The sequence below is a fragment of the Triticum aestivum genome, chromosome 3B (genome assembly GCF_018294505.1).
Source record: "Triticum aestivum cultivar Chinese Spring chromosome 3B, IWGSC CS RefSeq v2.1, whole genome shotgun sequence".
NCBI lineage: Eukaryota > Viridiplantae > Streptophyta > Magnoliopsida > Poales > Poaceae > Triticum > Triticum aestivum.
Window position 1 is genome coordinate 780,410,751 of NC_057801.1, and position 19,949 is coordinate 780,430,699.

A 19,949-nucleotide genomic window follows, 5' to 3' on the forward strand; every position below is an offset into this window, starting at 1 on the left:
ATACAGACATCAAAAAAAAAAGAAAAGATAATTCAAAGAGTATATATTCTATTTTCTTACTTGACATCACAGAGAATGCAAGTCAAAGATATTGCGATACATCTTACCCTTCTATAAATTGACTGCAAGGCACAATCCCCAGCAAAATATACAGAATGAATTGCTCCTATGGTCCAAGTATTGCATAAATAGTTATATACAAATTATTCAACAGTGAGCATGTATTGCTCCTATGGTTCCAATTTCTCCTATGCTCCTATGCTCCTATGAATTGCTCCTATGCTCCTATTCAACAGTGAGCATGTATTGCTCCTATGGTCCAAGTATTGCTCCTATGGTTCCAATTTCACATGTATAGAAAAAAATTACAGTAACAATCAAAAAATGTATTTGATGCAATGTATTTTCATTATTCCACTCCACTTGCATCTCCTAGTAGAACGTCGTGCGTTGCAACGGGCTATATTGACGACTTCTTTTTTTTACGTCAAAGCACTCTTCTTTTCTCCCATTCTTCCTTCCCCCAATTAAAAATGTTTCTCAGAGTGATATGTGAATGGATAAATTTACAACGATACTAAAATATGAAGGACTAAAACCATATTTATGGAAGAACATTTCTACAACACATTCGACATGAAACTTATGGTGTTTGATAGATTGGATAAAACACGATGCTGACTTAGCACCAAATGTCATTGATAGTTCAGAACATGGTTGTCATACCATTGTACCTGAAAGATTTGTCTCCCCCTTCCTCGCTCCCTCTCTAGTAGCTGTCTCATGAGCCGGTCGTCATTGTTGCTGTTGATGGCGATGACAATAATGAGGAGGAACACCACAAGAGCTAGATGTTCTTGACCTCTTCCCTATGGTAACTGTCGCCTCTGCATCGGGTGTCGTTCATCAACACCACCGCTGCGCCAGCTGCTACTTGTATAGAAAATAAGAAGATAGAAACTTTGTGTGTTGGGTCGCCAGCTGCTCATTTGCTTGTATGATTGTGGAGACTGCGCTAAACAAGCAGGCCGGTAATTGTACTCCAGCTTGAATGGAGATGCACCAAGTTCACTTGATCCACCAATCAACTTTGGACTGTGGATCCCAAGTCCGAGAACAAAAACTCGCTGAAAGTCTGCATGTGTATCCAACAATCATGACATGTACTCCATATGTAAAGAAACATAAGAGCGTTTAGATCACTTCTTTAGTGATCTAAACACTCTTATATTACTTTTAGGAGGGATTATGGACCAAAAGAATAAAATAAACATTGCATGCTATAGAAATGGATAATAAAATCTATCTGCATGAGATGCCACATGAATGTCACAAACATAAGCATAGTTTCGATGCACACTATCTCATGTTGCATGTTAAATACAGGTTTGTGCACGTTGACTTTTGCTGGTAGATGGAGATACTAAGATGAAAAAATGGTCACACAAAAATTGCTTTTCAAATGTTAATATTACCAAGACTAATCCATGAATAAAATGTATGCAACTATGCACAGTAAAGATATTTAAAATAGTTACTGGACTAAACTTACTGATATAGAGCTATCAAAACCGGAGCCAAGGCTCAAATCTTGAATAACGATCAAAGCAGACTTCAGCCTTGTGGTTGCCGCATAGGCTCACCACACTGACAACACCAACTCTCTTCCGTCTTCTCAGTTTCTTGACAAAAAATGATACTGCTATTTGCACATTAGGAAGTAAATTATGTTTCAAGCATTACTCAAACCAAATCGGCAATATGTAGGCTTAAAATATCAGCAGGCATCCACATAGATTTCTACAGCTGAAATATAGTGTTGTGATTTGTGTACCCACAATGCAGAATAACCTATTGTTCTATTTGGTGGTTAAATAAATAAACATTATTGTTTTTGGCTAGTGCCTGTAGAGCTACTAAATGATAGTCAGTGTCACTGTATATTTCTAAGAAAGAAAATTATAAGACTTCATTGGTTGTAAATAACGCTAATTGTATTGGTTGCCACCAATGTCGACTTGAAAAGAAAATTATGGAGCTTCAGTTCATATGCATCTAGTCATATAAAAAAAAGAACACATGCTTCAACTCCTGTTAGTTCAGTCACAAAAAAAATCATCACCAAAAATCAGAAGACAAAGTATCATTGTTATATTTGTTGACTTGATTGATTACTGTAGGTTAACACACCCAACTGGAATTAACCTGCAATAGGATAAAAGAAATTAAGATTTGAGACATGTGTTATAGGGTTCGTAGAAGAGAGAAGAGGGAGGTACCATATCAAATCATTGGTCGCACAGTTTGACATTCAACTTTCCATTTTCCAATGAGACCTCAGGGATTCATATACATAAACATTGATTGATATATCAGGTCCAACTCCCTGTAACACATAAAAGTTACTGGGAAGTCAACTAAAAAACAATTCTCAGCAGAAACATACGGCTTACCAATAAGGTGGACCAAAGGCCTTTATACAATCCTCTACTATTCTCTTCTCTACAAATTGTAGACAACGTGTGAAAGATGCCCTTGTAATACCTAGTGGTTTTCTGCAGAATTTTATAGACATGAAAGTTTAGCTTACTAAAACCTGTTCCTTTGGTTTGTAAAGCTACATTGCATGAAAGCGTTAGGTAAAGATGCTCTAAGTTCTAACTGGAAGTTATATTGATTGACTGGTTGGCTTAGTGTTACTCACAAATCACGAAAGGAAGAAAAGCATCACCTGTGTTGTCAGCTGATTTTGAAGAACATCCAATGGGTAAGTTACAGATGCAGGTATCACTCACGCTAGACCACCACCAAGTAAACATATAGACACTAACATAATTTGGGCCGTCCATTCCGTGAAGCTGCAACTATATTTCGAAATTTATAAACCTATAACAAAAAAACATAGTCGTGAGAAATCTTGCAAGTTAACATACTAAAATTCAGTGCTGAACTTTTTGTATCGCTCATATGAATAGAAGCTGATGACGGAATAAGAAAATCGATCTATAATTTTCACAAGATTGCCTTTCGAATATGCCCAAAACACTTCTTGTTGAACAACCCACGAAGCCATGTGCCATATACTACCCTTCCTTAGAGCTGCAACATCTGAATGCATACCTGCCACCTGTCGGATCAGTATGCCACAAGCTCATACAACAAACTTTATCATCAGCATATGGGTTATGTGACAAAAAAATTACTGTATTCAAGAACATTTTCGCGAGATTGCAATTTTGTAGCTATGAACAGCATATGGTACATACAATGAATCCACAACCAAGTTGAAGTTTGGACCATGATTGGACAATACAGCGCAGAGTGTTGTAAATTAACAACAATAATAATAGGCCATGACTGTCAACCAGAGATATATTGTTTGGGGCAATCAATTCAAAGCGAGGGAAGAATATATATCACATTCAGGGAACTTAGTTGATATTATCAGCATCCAATTCCTTTGAAGAATCTATATATGTGCAGTGTGAAAGCAGAAGGAGCACAGCAGCACCATGAAATAGAAGAGAAATATTCCTTCACGCTCACAATCCGTGCACACGAGAACGCCGGAGATAAAAGAGGGGGCGGAAAGCCTATTACCTGCAAGAGGATAGAGAGTGGCGAGGATCGAGATGCAGATCTTGCCGACCATGCTGGTGAGGTGTGCGACGGTGATCCGGCCAAGGAGCCGCTACGCTTGGCAGGGGAAGGCCCCGACGACGCCATGGAAGAGGAGACGGTGGCCGCCGCCAGTCGACGACAACGGGGACCTGGCGGATATCACCTTCATCATCCCAGACACGCCTTCATGGTGGGCATCCTCACGGCCCCTTGAAACCGCAGCAGCTTCTCCTTGCATCCCCGTCGCCAGATCATAGCAAACTGCACACACGTCCGAATCAGATCAAGATGTGGAAATAAACAAACCAGAAGAAGTGGAGGAGGGATTCGTACCTAGTCGAGGCCATGGACCAGAGGGTGACCTGCGGCGCCAACGCCAGATCGGTCATCATGGCCGCGGGCGAGGGAGGCGGCGGCGGCGGCGGATCCTATCGGGGCTGGGGCGTCTCCTCTCGGTGGCGGCGGCGGCGGTGGGTCCTCTCGGGGCTAGGGCGTCTCCTCTCGGCGGCGGCTCCTCTCGGGGCTGGAGGCTGAGATGAAACAGATCGAGATTGAGATTTGTTTTACGGGCGGGGTGAGATACGAAAGAAAAACCAGACGAGATCGAGATCGCACAGTTTGCCGTTTTTTTTGCTGGTTAATTTTCGCCGGTTTGTGCTCCGTGGATTATTTTTTATCCTTTTAGTTAATAACGACGGGAGTTTGGGCGTGTGCGGGACTCGATCGCGGGGTTTTCCTTGGTTTTTCGTGGCTGAGGGGGAGGTGGGAGGAAGTACCAAAGAAGTACCAAAAAAGACCGGGTGAGGTGAGACGAAAATAAAACCCGGAACGCGACCTACCAACTGAGACATTAGGAGTAGAGAAAAAATAGTCAGCAACGGCCTTCCGCACTTGGGAGAGAAAATGGTACGTGGTGACTTTTAATTGATCAAACGGGTGCCCGGACTCTCATAAAACTTCCCATGTTTGTCTTCAATTTACGGAAGAAAACACGTCTGGACCGTTCTGCGGACCGATACAGGATCGCGTTGGATAACTTCCGTGATCCGAACAGCGCTGGATGACTTTCACGGTCCGGACAACACAATCCGAACATATGCGAGCGGTTTACGGGTCAACCTTGGAGATGCGCTTACTACAAAACCTGGACGCGGGCATGTGCCATTAGAAGCTTTTGTAGAAATCTTTGTGTTGCTTTGACGTGAAGTGGCCGGCAGCGTCTGCCATCACACAAGTTGATAAGCGTTTACCAAAAAGGGTTTCCCCGCTTTGTATACAAAGCAATCAACCAAGACAACCAACGATAGGTGCTGGGGCGGAAGCAACAAAGTCACGCCCAAAAGAAAACAAAAAGAAAATACAAGAGAAATAAATGCCGACAACGGCGGATCGACAAAAAAAAGAAGAAGCCCCGTGGCCGCTGCATCCACCGGAGATCGCCCACCAAGCTCCGAGCCTCCGAAGTACCGGTACCAACCAACACCTCCAAGAAGGGACGCAACAATGATGACGCTGCTGCCAAGGGTTTCCCCCGGTACACTGTGAGGAGAGAGGAAGGGTAGCCCCGACGCCCTCCAGGAAGGTCCAGCGGCACCCTCATGCGCCACCGCGTCGGTGTCCGCCAAGCCAACAGGGATTTCTCCCGATCCCAACTTCCACCTTAGGCACTCCGGAGCTCGCCACCAAACAGACCCCCAACCTGCGCCAACCCGGTCACGAAGCTTCCCACTCTGTCTCACCACGGCACCGTGAAGCAAGGCCTGCACAATGAAGAAGAGGAGCCGGGACTAGGGCAGCACCACCGTCGGCACGCGGGAGGGCCCCACCTCCACCGTCGAAGACGGTAGCTGACCGGACGCAATAGTAGGAACATACCAGGCCTGTGGCCGCACAGGCCCGGCCGGGATCTCCGAGACACTACTAGGGAAAAGCCTATACACAGAATCTTACCAGCAGCGCTCCTCAAAATACCACGCTACTGCTATTTAGCAGCAGCACCAAAACGCGCTGCTGACAGGAAAATAGCAGTAGCGCGTCCACCACAAACCGCGCTACTGCTATAATTGCCATGACCTCCCCCCCCCGCGCTAGTTATAAAAGTAGCGCTCTGTACAGAACAGCGCTACGGCTATTTATATTAGCTATAGCGTGTTTTGGCAAACGCGCTACAACTATCCCTACCTTATCCCCACCCGCACGACCGGCCCTCACTCACACTCTCACTCTCGCCCGCGTGCCGATAACCGTCGTCGTGCGTCGCCGCCGCCGCTGCCGCCTTCGTCCGTCCGCCGCCGAGGTACTCCCCTCCTTCCGTCCCTCCTCCCTCCTCCTCCCTCCTCCCTCCGCCTGTGGCCGCCCCTCCTCCCTCCTCCGCCGGCAGCCCTCCTCCCACCGCCCTCGACCTCGCCGCCCCTAGCTACCTCTCCGTCGCCTCCACCCCCTGCCACTAGTTAGTACTAGATTTAGTAGTAGTAGATGTTAATTTAGGGTTCATAGCTAGTACTAGATGTTGCTTAGTTAGTACTAGATTTTTAGTAGTAGTAGTGGTAGTTGAACTACTTTAGTTGTAGTTGAACTAGTTTAGTAAGTAAATTAATAAACTAGTTGAACTAGTTGAATTAATAGAACTAATGTATTTTTAGTAAGATAATTAATATAACTAGTTGAACTACTTTATTTTTAGAAAGAACTAGTTTTTTTTCTATTTATAGTAAGTTTATATTTAGTAAGAACTAGTTGAATTAATAAAACTAGTTGAACATGTCATATTTGTTGTTATTTTTTAGTTTAAGCAATTATCCAGGATGTATTAGTGATAACTTATATGGTTTCAGGTGACCACCGTCGTCCCCGTCACCGACCCCCTCCGACATCCCCGCCGTCGTCCCAGTCACCGACCCCCTCCGACATCGAGGTGAGACCAGCCAAATATCCTTGTATATCTTGTGTTGTTGCTCAAATAGGATATGTGGTTGCCCAAGTGGCCGTTCATGTTCAGTTTACATCTCCGAGTGGCCTATGTTTTGCCGCAGTGTTGATTAATTTCCGTTCCGGCAAATTTCAGGCGCTCGATATGTCCTTTTTTAGCAAAGGTCATGCCGGATTTTTTCATGAATTCTGGCATGACTTGTGCTAGAATATGTACAAGTTTAATCTTTGAATTATGATTGTAGGAAATGTCATACTCGGACGACGACAGTCTCCCGGGAGAGTGTAGCTGGTGCCACGACGATCAAGGTATGTGCGACAGGTTCGTTCGGCTGGACGAAGATCGACGCTTCAGCATTAAGCTCGAGGAGAACTTCGATTGTGAAACGGTATGCAACAACGACAAGTGTTTTTTTCGTAATTAAGCATGACTTCAACTATTTCAACGTCTAATTTTCATATTTTACAATTCGACTAGCTTATCCCATGCCATGCAAGACGCTATGTCTTGGAGAGGATGGGTTTTGAAGACCATGAAAATTTCGAAACAAAGAAAATACACCTAAGGACCCATCATGATATGGATTTTGAAGTAAATCTGTGCAATGCTCAGAGCGTAACCCATTTTGGTTGCCAAAATTGGAAAGCACTTTGCAAAATGTATGATTTTTATGAGGGTATGATTGTCACCATGGATCTTGGTGATCCTGACATCGAGCAAGAGAATATGGACATTTGGGTCCTTGTTGACACGCTTCCGATTGTACCGCTACGTGAGTTTCTCAAACATAGTTATTAACTAATTTATATTGTTTATTTCAAAATAGTTGATAGCTTATTTCCATTGACAGCTTATTTTGATTCTTCAAAAACTGTGCGGAAGATGGTAGATAAAACCCACTACACCGATGGCACCGAATTAACGTATAAGGAGAAAAATCATCTGATCGCATTTTGTACTCTTCTTGAGAATTACAATGACTATTATCGAACTCCTCCAAATTATGGTGAATACGTGCCACTGGTGCATGTGTTGAACCAGGTAACTTCTCTGGAGATACCCTAGTAAGATTTTTAACTATTACGACATCCGTGCATCTTTTGCATACTTCTAAAACATCATTGCTAACTACGAAGTTATTATTATGTTTTTCAACAGAAACTCCCGATGGATTGTGTGCCTCATGTGATGTCTCTGCATGGTCGCCTCTCAGTTCTGAACATACTGCCAGGTAAATCTACGGAGCTCACCTGTGCATATCGAATTTCTAAAACCCGTGAACACATGTTCATCAAAGAATGGAATAAATGTATGGACATTCGGAAGGAGGTTCTTGGAAGTAACATTCAGCGAAAGGCAAGAATTGGAGACAGGCTAATCTCCATTCTCCATAATGGAGAGTCAGGGGCTATCTTGTTTTTTGCTATTTTACCTTAGAAAATGTAGTAGGTCTTAATCGAATGTAATAGGTCCTATGAGGTACAATATGTTTATTATGTGGTAATGTGTTAGAGTTGATAATGATGATCTTGAGGAGGTGTTATGTGATGTCAATGATGATAACGATGATCTTGAGGAGGTGTTATATGACAATGATGTATTATGATGATAAGTTGTTAATGATATGATGATGATGATGATATTATTATATCATTGGGTGAAAGAACCGCGGATTAGTTTCAAGTGGATGGACATCCACTTGAAACTAGTCCACGGTTCTTTCACCCCATGATGTAATAACTCATTATGATGTAAAAACAATTTCTAAATTCCTGTTGTATGAAAACTTGTGTAAAGGTGTATGAATAAAAAATGAAATAAAAAAGAAATAAAATACTAAATAATAGTAGTAGCGCGGGAAAGGAGAAGCGCTACTACTAATTACCAGTAGCGCTGTTCTGGAGAAGCGCTACTACTAAGTCAATTTAGCAGTAGCGTGGGTCCAGGCGCGCTATTGCTAAGCATTAGCTGTAGCGCCTTATCAGTAGCGCTCCTGCCCGCGCTACTGATAGGCCTAAAACCCGCGCTGCTGCTAGGCTTTTCCCTAGTAGTGAGACCCGTAAAGTTCCCGCCTTTGCGCTGCAGCCGGCAATGCCGTCGGCGCCGTTGCCCCTGTCCAAGCTGCACCTCTGCCTCACCACGCAGAAGACAACGAAGCCACGCCGGGGACCGACCCGCTAAGACCTAGATGGGGCCCGCAAGGCCCAGATCTGAGCCGGGGACACGCCGCCAGCCACCCCACGCCACCAAGCCGCCCCGCCGCCAAGGAGCAGCGCCGCCACCACGTCCGCCGCCGGCCACCCCGCCGGGTCACCGGACAGCTGCCATGCCGAGCGACACCGCCGCCGTCCCCCTGCCCCGGGCCAAGAGGACGCACGCGCGGGGAGTGGAGATCCTGCCGCCGCCGGCATCCCCCCCCCCCCCCCCCCGGCCGGAGCCAGGGGGGCCGCCAGCGACGGCAGGGGAGAAGATGAGGGGGCGAAGCCGAGAGCAGAGGTGCGGGGGCCGTCCCAGCCGCCTCCCGGGGAGGCGGTGCGAGGGCGGAAGGAGGGGCAAGGAAGGAAGGCCGGGAGAAGGGGGGGGGGGCGGATCTGGGCCGCGCGCCGGAGAGGGCGGCCGGATCCCGCCGGAGAAGGGCAGGGAAAGGTGGTGGCGGCAAGGGTTTCGGGGGCAGGAACGGACCTTATGAAGTTTCTGCGAAGGGAGTTTAATAATCCATCGATAAGCGTTTAGTACATCACGACAGAGATGATAATTGATTTCATCTTCAAAGTTGATACAACAAAATTCAGCTAAAAAGTCCTGTTAGTCTCTGTGGAAAACGCTGTTGACTGTTAGTTGCGTTTGGATAATTGACTCATGACGGTCCAAGATAGACGTGAGGCTGTGAAAGCTGCCACTATGAATGAAAGGTTGAAAGAGATAGCATGTGCAAGACATTAAGTATACAATTAATCTGACTGCAAAATTCAGCTTAGCTTTGGCCGTCAAAATTGGCGTCAGAGTATTTTATCACATTCAAACTCTCGACTTTGACTTCATAATAACTGGCTCAGTAACATAATATAATAGTTCCTATGTTAGTTTTTCTTAACACAGTACATATGCAGATGTTCATACATACGCACATACACTTATCTTTATGAACGCACGCACGCACACACTATTCCTATGAGTACATTCGAGAGATTGAGCCGGCATATTTTTTGAGACTGATGAAGTCGTCACATACGTTTTTGTAGTCGACATGAACGTCTCCTCCCACTCAATGCAGATCGCCGGATGGCTAGGTTAGGTTAGAAGTTTTTTTTACTCTAGACCCTAGTTTAAGTGTAAACTCTATGTGCGTTTTTGGCCTGGTCACGTGTCACTTAAACAACCTTGGAGCGCTGAAACAAACTTTACTGTTTCTTGAAACTTCTCTATTCTAAGCTTCCCAATATAGTTAGTTGGAGTACCAAATTTTTTGTTATTTCCGGATATGAAGAACATATGAGCCACGGCCGTTTGCAGCAAAATTGTTCACTACTCCCTCTGTCCCATAATGTAAGACTTTTTTGACACTACGCTAGTGTCAAAAAACGTCCAATATTATGAGACGGAGGGAGCAGGTCCCAAAAATCATGTAGAAAGTTCTCCAATTGGCGCATCCTGGCCGGCCTGCGTTCTGGCCGCATGAATTGGTTGGTGGATGGTGTAGACTGTAGACCTGCTCATGGCCACTGGATAGTAGCAGAGGAAATGCACCACTATTCCACTGGAGTTGGTTTGACTGAGTGGAATAGCGGGAGACCGATTGCGAAATAAATTATCTCGAGCGGAGGCTCCCATGGAGCATGGTGATTGGTGAACGTACTCTGCAGGCCGATCTACGATTCTTCCACAGATTCAGCCGGTCTTCACCGGCTGAACTTTCGTTGGTCAAAATTAGGACGAGAGGAGAAAAGCCAAAGTTGGACCTGGAAAGTGGAAAGTTCAAAGCTTCGGGCGGGACTCCGATCTGATCGCATATAAACTACCCGTCCCTCCGCTACCATTCTTTGTACCCAACCCAACACACCTTAGGCTCCCTTCTTCCAGCAATGGCGGCTCTGACCGGGGCAGCGCTCCTCCTCGCCAGCCTCCTTGCTCTCGCAGCCATCGCCAGCGGCAACACCGAAGGTGACATACTCTACTCGCAAAGGCAGGTGTGGAAGGACCCCAACAACGTGCTGCAGAGCTGGGATCCCACCCTTGTCAACCCCTGCACTTGGTTCCATGTCACCTGCAACAACATCAACTCCGTCATCCGAGTGTATGCCGTTATTAACTAATCTGCTTTTCTGCAGTATGCACGGTTCATTTTAATGTTTAGAAGACCTTTTCCACTCAGTCTGCACTAGTCTCGTTGAACTTGAATCTCTGCAGAAATTTTAAGAGGAAGCATAATAGAGTTCTTCCTCGCTGTGCAGGGACTTGGGGAATGCAGGCCTCTCAGGCGCCCTGGTTCCTGGACTGGGACGAATGGTGAACCTTCAGTACCTGTAAGTACTACTGCAGCTTGCTGCACTGTACAGACTTGTCAAGTTACACTCAAAATTTCCTGCATAATGATCAATATTCTCATCTTCATAGGGAGCTGTTTGGGAACAACATCAGTGGACCGATTCCAGCAACCCTCGGCAACCTAACACGCCTGGTCAGCCTTGATCTCTACGACAACCGTCTCACGGGCGCGATACCAGCCTCGCTCGGGAACATCGGGACGCTGCGTTTCCTGTAAGAATCTTGCTGCAGCGCTTTCGGATGACGAGAGGTTGAAATGCTTATTGTCTCCAACTGCTGAAAACAATCTGTTGGTGTCTATCTGCAGGAGGCTGCATGGGAACAAGCTTGCAGGTGGTATACCGGCGTCTTTGGGCAATCTGACGAAGCTTCAAACTTTGGAGCTTCAGGAGAACATGCTGACCGGCACAGTGCCGCTGGAAGTCCTCTCTCTTGTTCTTCTTGGGCACTTGACTGAACTGTGAGTAGTACCTACAGTTTCATTTCACACACCAGAAATCGCATCCACTTTCCTCCTTCCTTCCCCAGTGACTTCCACTTACAGTATTTTTTATCTTCATGCAGTAACGTTGCCAAGAACAGTCTGGCCGGCACTGTTAAATCATCTAAACCAAGAGGTAGGGATGCATATTTTTATGATCTGTAGCTCTTGACGGATTAAGTTCTCCAGTTATTTATTTATTTTTGTGTACAATACATGTACAGGTTTGTTTAATTTGTGCTCACAAGAATTTTCCAATTGACATCATTTGCAGTAGCTACCGTCATCCAGGACACGCTCAAGACTACACGTTTACACGCTGAGCAGCACTGAAACCTTAACTTATAAGAATAAACTGAATGTTTTTTCCTTTTGAAACTGCGGGAAGAGGCTGTAGCCTTTTATTCCGTTAAGAGTCCCAAGCTTACATCCATTTCTAGAGAGAAAAAGGGAAAAGGTGAAAGGTGGTTCAATGCATTGTAATCAGTGCGACTTCGTAATAATGAATCTTTCTCTGCACCTTTAGTGCATATCCAGTGTTATCCGTTATGTATATTCATATCTCAGGAGAGTATAGAAACCCTTGACACATATGGATCGGTAACTCCATTCCATGTGCTTTCCCTTGCTGTGTGCGAAATGGAAGCATGTGATGGCCATTAGTGTTTTTGATGGCTCGAAAGTTGCCTCTGAACCTCCTTATTCCAGATGGTTGCGACTTACAGCCATCTGAGGTAACCACTATTATCGATGTATTTTGTTTGACGACATCTACAATAGTTATCATTGTATCGAGATTGTGAGACACAACCCCCGCATGTAACAATGATAATTAGGCACTACCCTTCTGATTTATATTACCGACTGTTGGGATCAAGTGTTTAAGGACTGGGGGGGGGGGGGGGGGGGGAGCTGATTGTCCTATAAAAAATTCTACTAAAAATTGTACAAGATGACAGTTTGAAGCAACAATCTAGCTTTTAGAACTAAACAACATAGCAAGAAGAGTATAATATCAACGCAAAGAGTAACTTGCAAGGAAGTAAGAGCTCTAGGGTTAGATAATGCAAACACATGGGACACGGCGATATTTTTCCTGTGGTTCAGATAGCTGGCGATATCTACTCCACGTTATGGAGTCTTTGAAAAAAATGGTTTCAAGATCACAAGGATCACGATTGGGTCACTGTCGGTGTCAAAACCGGCAAATCTCGGGTAGGGGATCCCGAACTGTGCGTTTAAGGCTAATGATAACAGGAGGCAGAGGACACGATGTTTACCCAGTTTCGGGCCCTCTCGATGGAGGTAATACCCTACTTCCTGCTTGATTGATCTTGATGATATGAGTATTACAAGAGTTGATCTACCACGAGATCGTAGAGGCTAAACCCTAGAAGCTAGCCTATGATTATGGTTGTTCTTGTCCTACGGACTAAATCCTCCGGTTTATATAGACACCGGAGGAGGCTACGGTTACACAGAGTCGGTTACAGAGAAGGAAATCTACATATCCAAATATCCAAGCTTGCCTTCCACGCAAAGGAGAGTCCCATCCGGACACGGGACGAGGTCTTCAATCTTGTATCTTCATAATCCAACAGCCCGACCAAAGTATATAGTCCGGCTGTCCGAGGACCCCTTAATCTAGGACTCCCTCAGCAGCCCCTGAACTAGGCTTCAATGATGATGAGTCCGGCGCGCAGATTGTGTTAGGCATTGCAAGGCGGGTTCCTTCTCCGAATACTCCATAGAAGATTTAAGACACAAGAATCATGTCCGGTTCTTTCCACATACCATCGTAGAGAGTATAATATTCCACCAATCTAATCTGCTGACAACTTTTTATGGCATGACATCATTCCACGGTTCAGTCATTATTCGAACCGTTTTTCACAACCAGCTACTGCACATAATGCGAGGCGGTTTCCTTGACACGTCTTGTCAAAGCGGAAATCGTGTCCCCTTATCACGGGATTCTCATCAATACGGGTATGGGTAACCCAGCCGTGGCATCAACCGCGGCGCTTGGGAAATAAGCAATCTTAACGGGCAAGTGGGGAGGCGCATAGTTTCTACCGCCTTTATAAAGAGATAAGAATTCTCATCTTTCCCCCATGCCTACTTCCTTCTTCGCTCATCCATTCTCGCACACTCGAGCTCCGGCGCTCCAGATCTCACCTTCTCCGCACAGCCAAACATGTCCGGAGCGGGAGACAAGTGGGTGGCCTCGTCCGTCAAGGAGGAGGACATTACGAAGCTTCGGGCGGCCGGATATTTGGCTGCAGATATTGCGCACCGGCTCCCGGACGTAGGGCAGATCATTCCGACTCCAGGACCCCATGAGAGGGTCGTGTTCCTCGCCCACTTTGTCCATGGACTGGGATTCCCCCTCCACCCGTTTGTCCGCGGGCTCTTGTTCTATTACGGGCTGGATTTTCATGATCTGGCTCCTAACTTCATCCTCAACATCTCGGCGTTTATCGTCATGTGTGAGGCTTTTCTCCGCATCAGGCCCCACTTCGGCCTGTGGCTAAAGATCTTCAACGTGAAGCCGGAATAGTGGTCGGCCAGCAGGCGGAGTGTGGTGGCGCCATGGTGGGCAAGATGCCCAGCGTCACCTGGCTCGAAGGCTCCTTTGCGGAGACCGTGAAGAGGTGGAAATCGGGGTGATTCTACATCACCGAGCCGCGCGACGCCAACTGGGTGGCGGCCCCTGAATTCCGATCCGTTATCCCTGTGCGGCTCACTTCCTGGAAGAGGAAGGGCCTAGCCTGGGGCGCATCCGCGGAGCTGACCGGACTCCAGAATTGCGTCAAGAACATGATAACCAAGAATATCAAGCTTGTCAACGTGGTCCAGGTCATGCTATTTCGCCGGATTCTCCCGTGTCAAAGACGGGCATTCAACTTGTGGGAGTTCAACACGGCCCAACAACAGACACTGCAAGAGCTCTTTGACACGACACACAAAGACGTTTGGAAGGTGTTGTTTAAGTCCAACGAAGTCCCTCCTCCCACTTCCGAGGACCGTGGACTCAGCGCCAAGCACCACGCCAATGCGGTAAGCATTCTACATTTTGCAAGATGTGCCTTTCCTCAGTATATTCGTGGGAGGAACTTAAGCCACCGTACTGATCTGACAGGAATACGTGGCGACGGCGGAGCGGATCGACTGTCCGGCTCCGTTGCCTGAACATACAGCTACCGCTCTCCTGACGGAGATACTAGTTCCGACACCTTATGAGGTGCCGGAGAAGAAGGCCAAGAAGAAGGCCATGGGGACCAGGAAAAGTCTCCGGTGCAACGTGGTGCCGGACTCATCGTCCGAAGACACAGAGGCGCACTCCTCCAACGACAACGAGGAGGAGGAGGAGGAAAACCCTCTCCCCCAAAACGAGGGGGAGAAGAAAAGGAAGGCCGCCCCTTCCGGGGAGGCCGAAGGGTCCAAGAAGGGACGGACCCTCCCCCCAGACCACTCCACAACCGCCGCCTATAGCAAGGAGGAGTGGCTACCTAGGGCCAAGCCCCTTGCGAAGTCGTAAGTATTCGCATGTCAAGATACTTCTTGCATATTTTAGCTTTATGGCTCCTTATTATGCCAAGGTTTGTTTGTGCAGTCCGCCCAAAGCTCATATAGACTTGCCCTCCTCGGAGTTGAATAGCTATTCGCTCCTGACGGCTTCCACCCCCCGGCCCACAGATGACACCGAGGTGTTATCTCAGAGGATGCCAGGCTAGGAGGAGGTAGTCCTGGAGATGCCTCAAGGAGAGATTCCCGATGCCGGGCTCATGGGGGGGGGGGGGGGGGAGATCCCCATGGATTCGGATGAGGGGGGCCGCAGCAAGCTTGGCCCCCACCTGGATACTGCACCGGAACCTCCAGTGGTTCCTGATTCAGGCAGGCAGCCACCCGCCAAGGGGGGCGAGCCGTCTGTGCTGATGACCTCTGTCCATCCAGAGGCATCGGATAACCTGATGGAAGCACTTCAGAGCGCTTCCCTTTGTGAAGGACACCATACTCTTATGAGTACGGTGATTGCGAAGGTTCAGTCCGCCAAGAGAGGATTGACCAAAGCCCGCGCCAGCCTCCTGACGGGCTTTGAGGTAAGTAATTTAAATTATGAGAAAGTATCACGGTGTAGACAGTAGCCCCTGATGCTCTGTTTGGTGTCCGGCAAGAGAAGCCGAACAGAGGATCAAATATTATTCCCAGGAGTCTAATCATATTATGTCTATGTGAATAAGTAGGCGTCGCTGCTGGCCGCCGCCGCCGCCACTGTGGAGGTCTCCGGACTGAGGCAGAGCCTGGGGCGGGCCGAAGAAGACCTCGGCCTCGTGAAGAGGCAGCTCGAGGAAAACAAGGGTAAACAATACCCCGTCTAAATGTTATAGAAACTAAAAATCATGGGTGCTGATAGAAGCATGATAAGTTTTGCTAGGGGCCACGACCGAGGTGGCGGCCCTTAAGAAGGCGTTGTCCAAGGTCGAAAACGAAGCAGCTGAGGAGCGCATTGAGCGTGAAAAACAAGAGGCGCGAGTTGATGAGGTCCAGCAAGAGCTCCGGGACTTCGTCAAAAAATTCGAGTCCTTGGAGCGTGATTCCAAGACGCAAGAGTCGAAGCTTGCGAAGGCCCATCAGAGAGCACGAGACGCTAAGGCCGAAGCCCAGAAGGCCCTCCAGGAAATTGAGGCGGCCAAGAAGATTGCTGCGGGTAAGGCTTTCATTATGCAAAGCAAGCATGTGGAGGAGACTTTCCTTTTACTTACCCGAATTCGGAGCTCTCCAGGGGCATTCGCAGGTCTACCGCACAGCGTCTCTGATGCCGCAGAGTTTTACCGGGCTAAGGGGGGGAGCTCGACGGAGAAGCTGTTTTGGTCCCAGTATATTGGGGCCGAACACCAGATGTCCTTGAGCGACCAGCTAAAGCAATTGGTCAAACTCCACAAAGCGGCCGAACAGGCCATGAAGGATTTCATAGTCCAGCTGTGGCCTGGTGAGCCCCTACCCAGCAGCTATTTCGGCTTTATCAAGCGGATGGTGAATGCATGTCCGCGGCTTGAAGTCGTTAAGCGGTCTGTATGTATTGAGGGTGCACGCAGGGCTTTGGCCCGTGCGAAGGTGCACTGGGGGAAGATGGACGCCGAGAAGCTGGTGACGGAGGGGCCGCCGAAGGGCAAGGAACATCGCCACCCGAAACAGTACTATAACAATGTCATTTAGGGTGCCCGCCTTGTGGCGGATGAATGTACGAATGATGTAATATTTGAATTAATGTAATCATACCATCCTGTATTATGAAAACTAGTTCATGTGTGCTATGTAGCGCTTGTTGATTTAAAATATTACCTTCTTTGCGGCCGTTTTTAAAAAATTCTTGAGAGTTGGCCAGTCGTCGGCTTCCGCCTCATGTAACTAGTACGTGGGTGTTCAGGATAAGTATAAACACTCTTTATCCAAGTTTTTGGTCCTTTAAGGAGGTGTTTAGCGCCACGAACGAGGCAGTCGGACTATACGGCTTTATCGCCCTCACTTAGCCATAGAAGTCTATAATTTTAAATTTTGGCGAAGCCCCTAGTATCCGGAAAGCCGGACTTGGGGCGCTATGCACGCCTAAATCGGACGAGGCCGATCCCTCGCCTGACGCGGAAAAAGTCTTTAAGGATTTGAGACCTCTCGAACAGCGACCAGCTCTCGCCTTATCATGACAGTCAGTTTTCGGCTTTCTCTACTGAGGTGCTCGTCCGGAAGAACCGGGACACAATCGCAGTAGTTCTCACGCTACCTTAGCCGATATAGCGGAACATAAGGTACCAAAACATAGGAGCCGGGCAAACTCAACTATTGACCCAAGACATGATTCGGAGCTGATGCATATAGTGCTATAAGTTCGGGGTGCCACACTGTCGAAAGTGTTCGGACTTGACTTGCCAGGTTATGGGGTACTGAAGCCCTTGGCAAATTGGTCATGCCAAAATGCACGGGTATAATAAATAACAAGTAAAGAAAAGGGGGCAAATAAACTTAATAGCAAGCTGACGCTGTATACTATTTTCCTTTTAAAATGATACGTCAAAGCGTACATATACAAGTAGTGCGATAAGCAGAATAGGACTGTTTGACACATCCTAACCAGGAGCGGGCGGTATGTGGTTAGGTAAAATAGGTATAACGATTGTCATTAGAGACCACCCGAGGATTCCCTCGTATGCCAAAGCTTCTTGTCCTCCTGGTGTGTCCTTCCCGCTATGTGTCCTATAGCCGGTTTTTCAGAAGAGCCTCCTGAAGGTAGAGACCTCAAAGAGAAAAGGGGTGCACAAATGCGCGTGTCCTGGGGCGGTCGAGCCGCATTATGAACCGTGTCTTGACAGTGCCTCCGCCTATGCCCATGGTATTTTAAGTGCGTAGTTATGTACGCGCGGCACGAATGTCGCCGCTTGGCTGGGACTGTTGGAAATATGCCCTAGAGGCAATAATAAAAGGGTTATTATTATATTTCCTTGTTCATGATAATTGTCTTTTATTCATGCTATAACTGTATTATCCGGAAATCGTAATACACGTGTGAATACATAGACCATAACATGTCCCTAGTAAGCCTCTAGTTGACTAGCTCCTTGATCAATAGATAGTAATGGTTTCCTGGCTATGGACATTGGATGTCGTTGATAACGGGATCACATCATTAGGAGAATGATGTGATGGACAAGACCCAATCCTAAGCATAGCACAAGATTGTGTAGTTCGTTTGCTAGAGCTTTTCCAATGTCAAGTATCTTTTCCTTAGACCATGAGATCGTGTAACTCTCGGATACCGTAGGAGTGCTTTGGGTGTACCAAACGTCACAACGTAACTGGGTGACTATAAAGGTGCACTACAGGTATCTCCGAAAGTGTCTGTTGGGTTGACACGGATCGAGACTGGGATGTGTCACTCCGTATGACGGAGAGGTATCTCTGGGCCCACTCGGTAATGCATCATCATAATGAGATCAAAGTGACCAAGTGGTTGGTCACGGTATCATGCATTACGGTATGAGTAAAGTGACTTGCCGGTAACGAGACTGAACGAGGTATTGGGATACCGACGATCGAGTCTTGGGCAAGTAACGTACCGATTGACAAAGGGAATTGTATATGGGTTTTGATTGAATCCTCGACATCGTGGTTCAACCGATGAAATCATCGTGGGACATGTGGGAGCCAACATGGGTATCCAGATCCCGCTGTTGGTTATTGACCGGAGAGTCGTCTCGGTCATGTCTGCATGTCTCCCGAACCCGTAGGGTCTACACACTTAAGGTTCGGTGACGCTAGGGTTATTAGGAAGACTTGTATGTGATTACCAAATGTTGTTCGGAGTCCCGGATGAGATCCCGGACGTCACGAGGAGTTCCGAAATGGTCCGGAGGTGAAGTTTTATATATGGGAAGTTGTCATGCGGACACCGGAAAGTTTCGGGGGCATATCGGTATTGTACCGGGGCCACCGGAGAGGTTCCGGGGTTCCACCGGGAGGGTCCACCCCTCTCGGAGGGCCACATGGGCCGCAAGGGGCAGGGAACCAGCCCCTGGAGGGCTGGGCACGCCCCCCCACCTTGGGCCCATGCGCCTAGGGTTGGGGGGGAAACCCTAGAGGGGGCGCCCCCCTTGCTTGGGGGGCAAGTCCCCCCTCCCTGGCCGCCGCCCCCCTCTAGATCCCATCTAGAGGGGTCGGCCCCCCTTGCCCCTTCCCCTATAAATAGAGGGGTGAGGGGAGGTCTGTTGGACACAACCCAAGGCACAGCCCCTCCCCTCCCCAACACCTCTCCTCCTCCGTTACGTGCTTGGCGAAGCCCTGTCGGAGTACTGCTGCACCAACACCACCACACCGTCATGCTGCCGTTGGTGCTATCTTCCTCAACCTCTCCTTCATCCTTGCTGGATCAAGACGGAGGAGACGTTGTCCGTCCCGTACGTGTGTTGAACGTGGAGGTGCTGTTCGTTCTGCACTTGGTCATCGGTGATCTGAATCACGGCGAGTACGACTCCATCATCACCATCCCCTTGAACGCTTCCGCACGCGATCTACAAGTGGTATGTAGATGCAAACTCACTCCCTTGACTCGTTGCTTAGATGGACTCATAGATGGATCTTGGTGAAACCGTAGGAAAAATTTTAATTTTCTGCAACGTTCCCCAACAGTGGCATCATGAGCTAGGTGTATGCGTAGTTCTCTATTGCACGAGTAGAACTCAATTTTGTTGTGGGCGTAGATCTTGTCAACTTGCTTGCCGCTACTAGTCTTATCTTGCTTCAGCGGTATTGTGGGATGAAGCGGCCCGGACCAACCTTACACGTACGCTTACGTGAGACCGGTTCCACCGACAGACATGC

At 47.6% G+C, this 19,949-nt stretch overlaps 1 protein-coding gene and 1 pseudogene across 1 annotated transcript; one reads left to right on the plus strand and one right to left on the minus strand.

Moving 5' to 3' along the window:
- Positions 1-2,311: 2,311 nt before the first annotated feature.
- On the minus strand, positions 2,312-3,859 carry LOC123067887 (mitochondrial substrate carrier family protein B-like; annotated as a pseudogene).
- Positions 3,860-10,601: 6,742 nt separating this feature from the next.
- LOC123066538 (LRR receptor kinase BAK1) lies at positions 10,602-12,105 on the plus strand. Its single transcript, XM_044489597.1, has 6 exons — positions 10,602-10,844; positions 11,002-11,073; positions 11,165-11,308; positions 11,403-11,555; positions 11,660-11,712; positions 11,851-12,105. Exons 1-6 carry the CDS (start codon positions 10,633-10,635, stop codon positions 11,907-11,909), a joined length of 693 nt encoding a protein of 230 aa, XP_044345532.1. The 5' UTR covers positions 10,602-10,632; the 3' UTR covers positions 11,910-12,105.
- Positions 12,106-19,949: the final 7,844 nt, after the last annotated feature.

Coding starts and splice junctions, on each gene's coding strand:
- LOC123066538 (XM_044489597.1), top strand. CDS start 10,633: ATGGCGGCTCTGACCGGGGCAGCGCTCCTCCTCGCCAGCCTCCTTGCT. Junction 11,309..11,402: donor ATCGGGACGCTGCGTTTCCT/GTAAGAATCTTG, acceptor GTCTATCTGCAG/GAGGCTGCATGGGAACAAGC. Junction 11,713..11,850: donor TAAATCATCTAAACCAAGAG/GTAGGGATGCAT, acceptor CATCATTTGCAG/TAGCTACCGTCATCCAGGAC.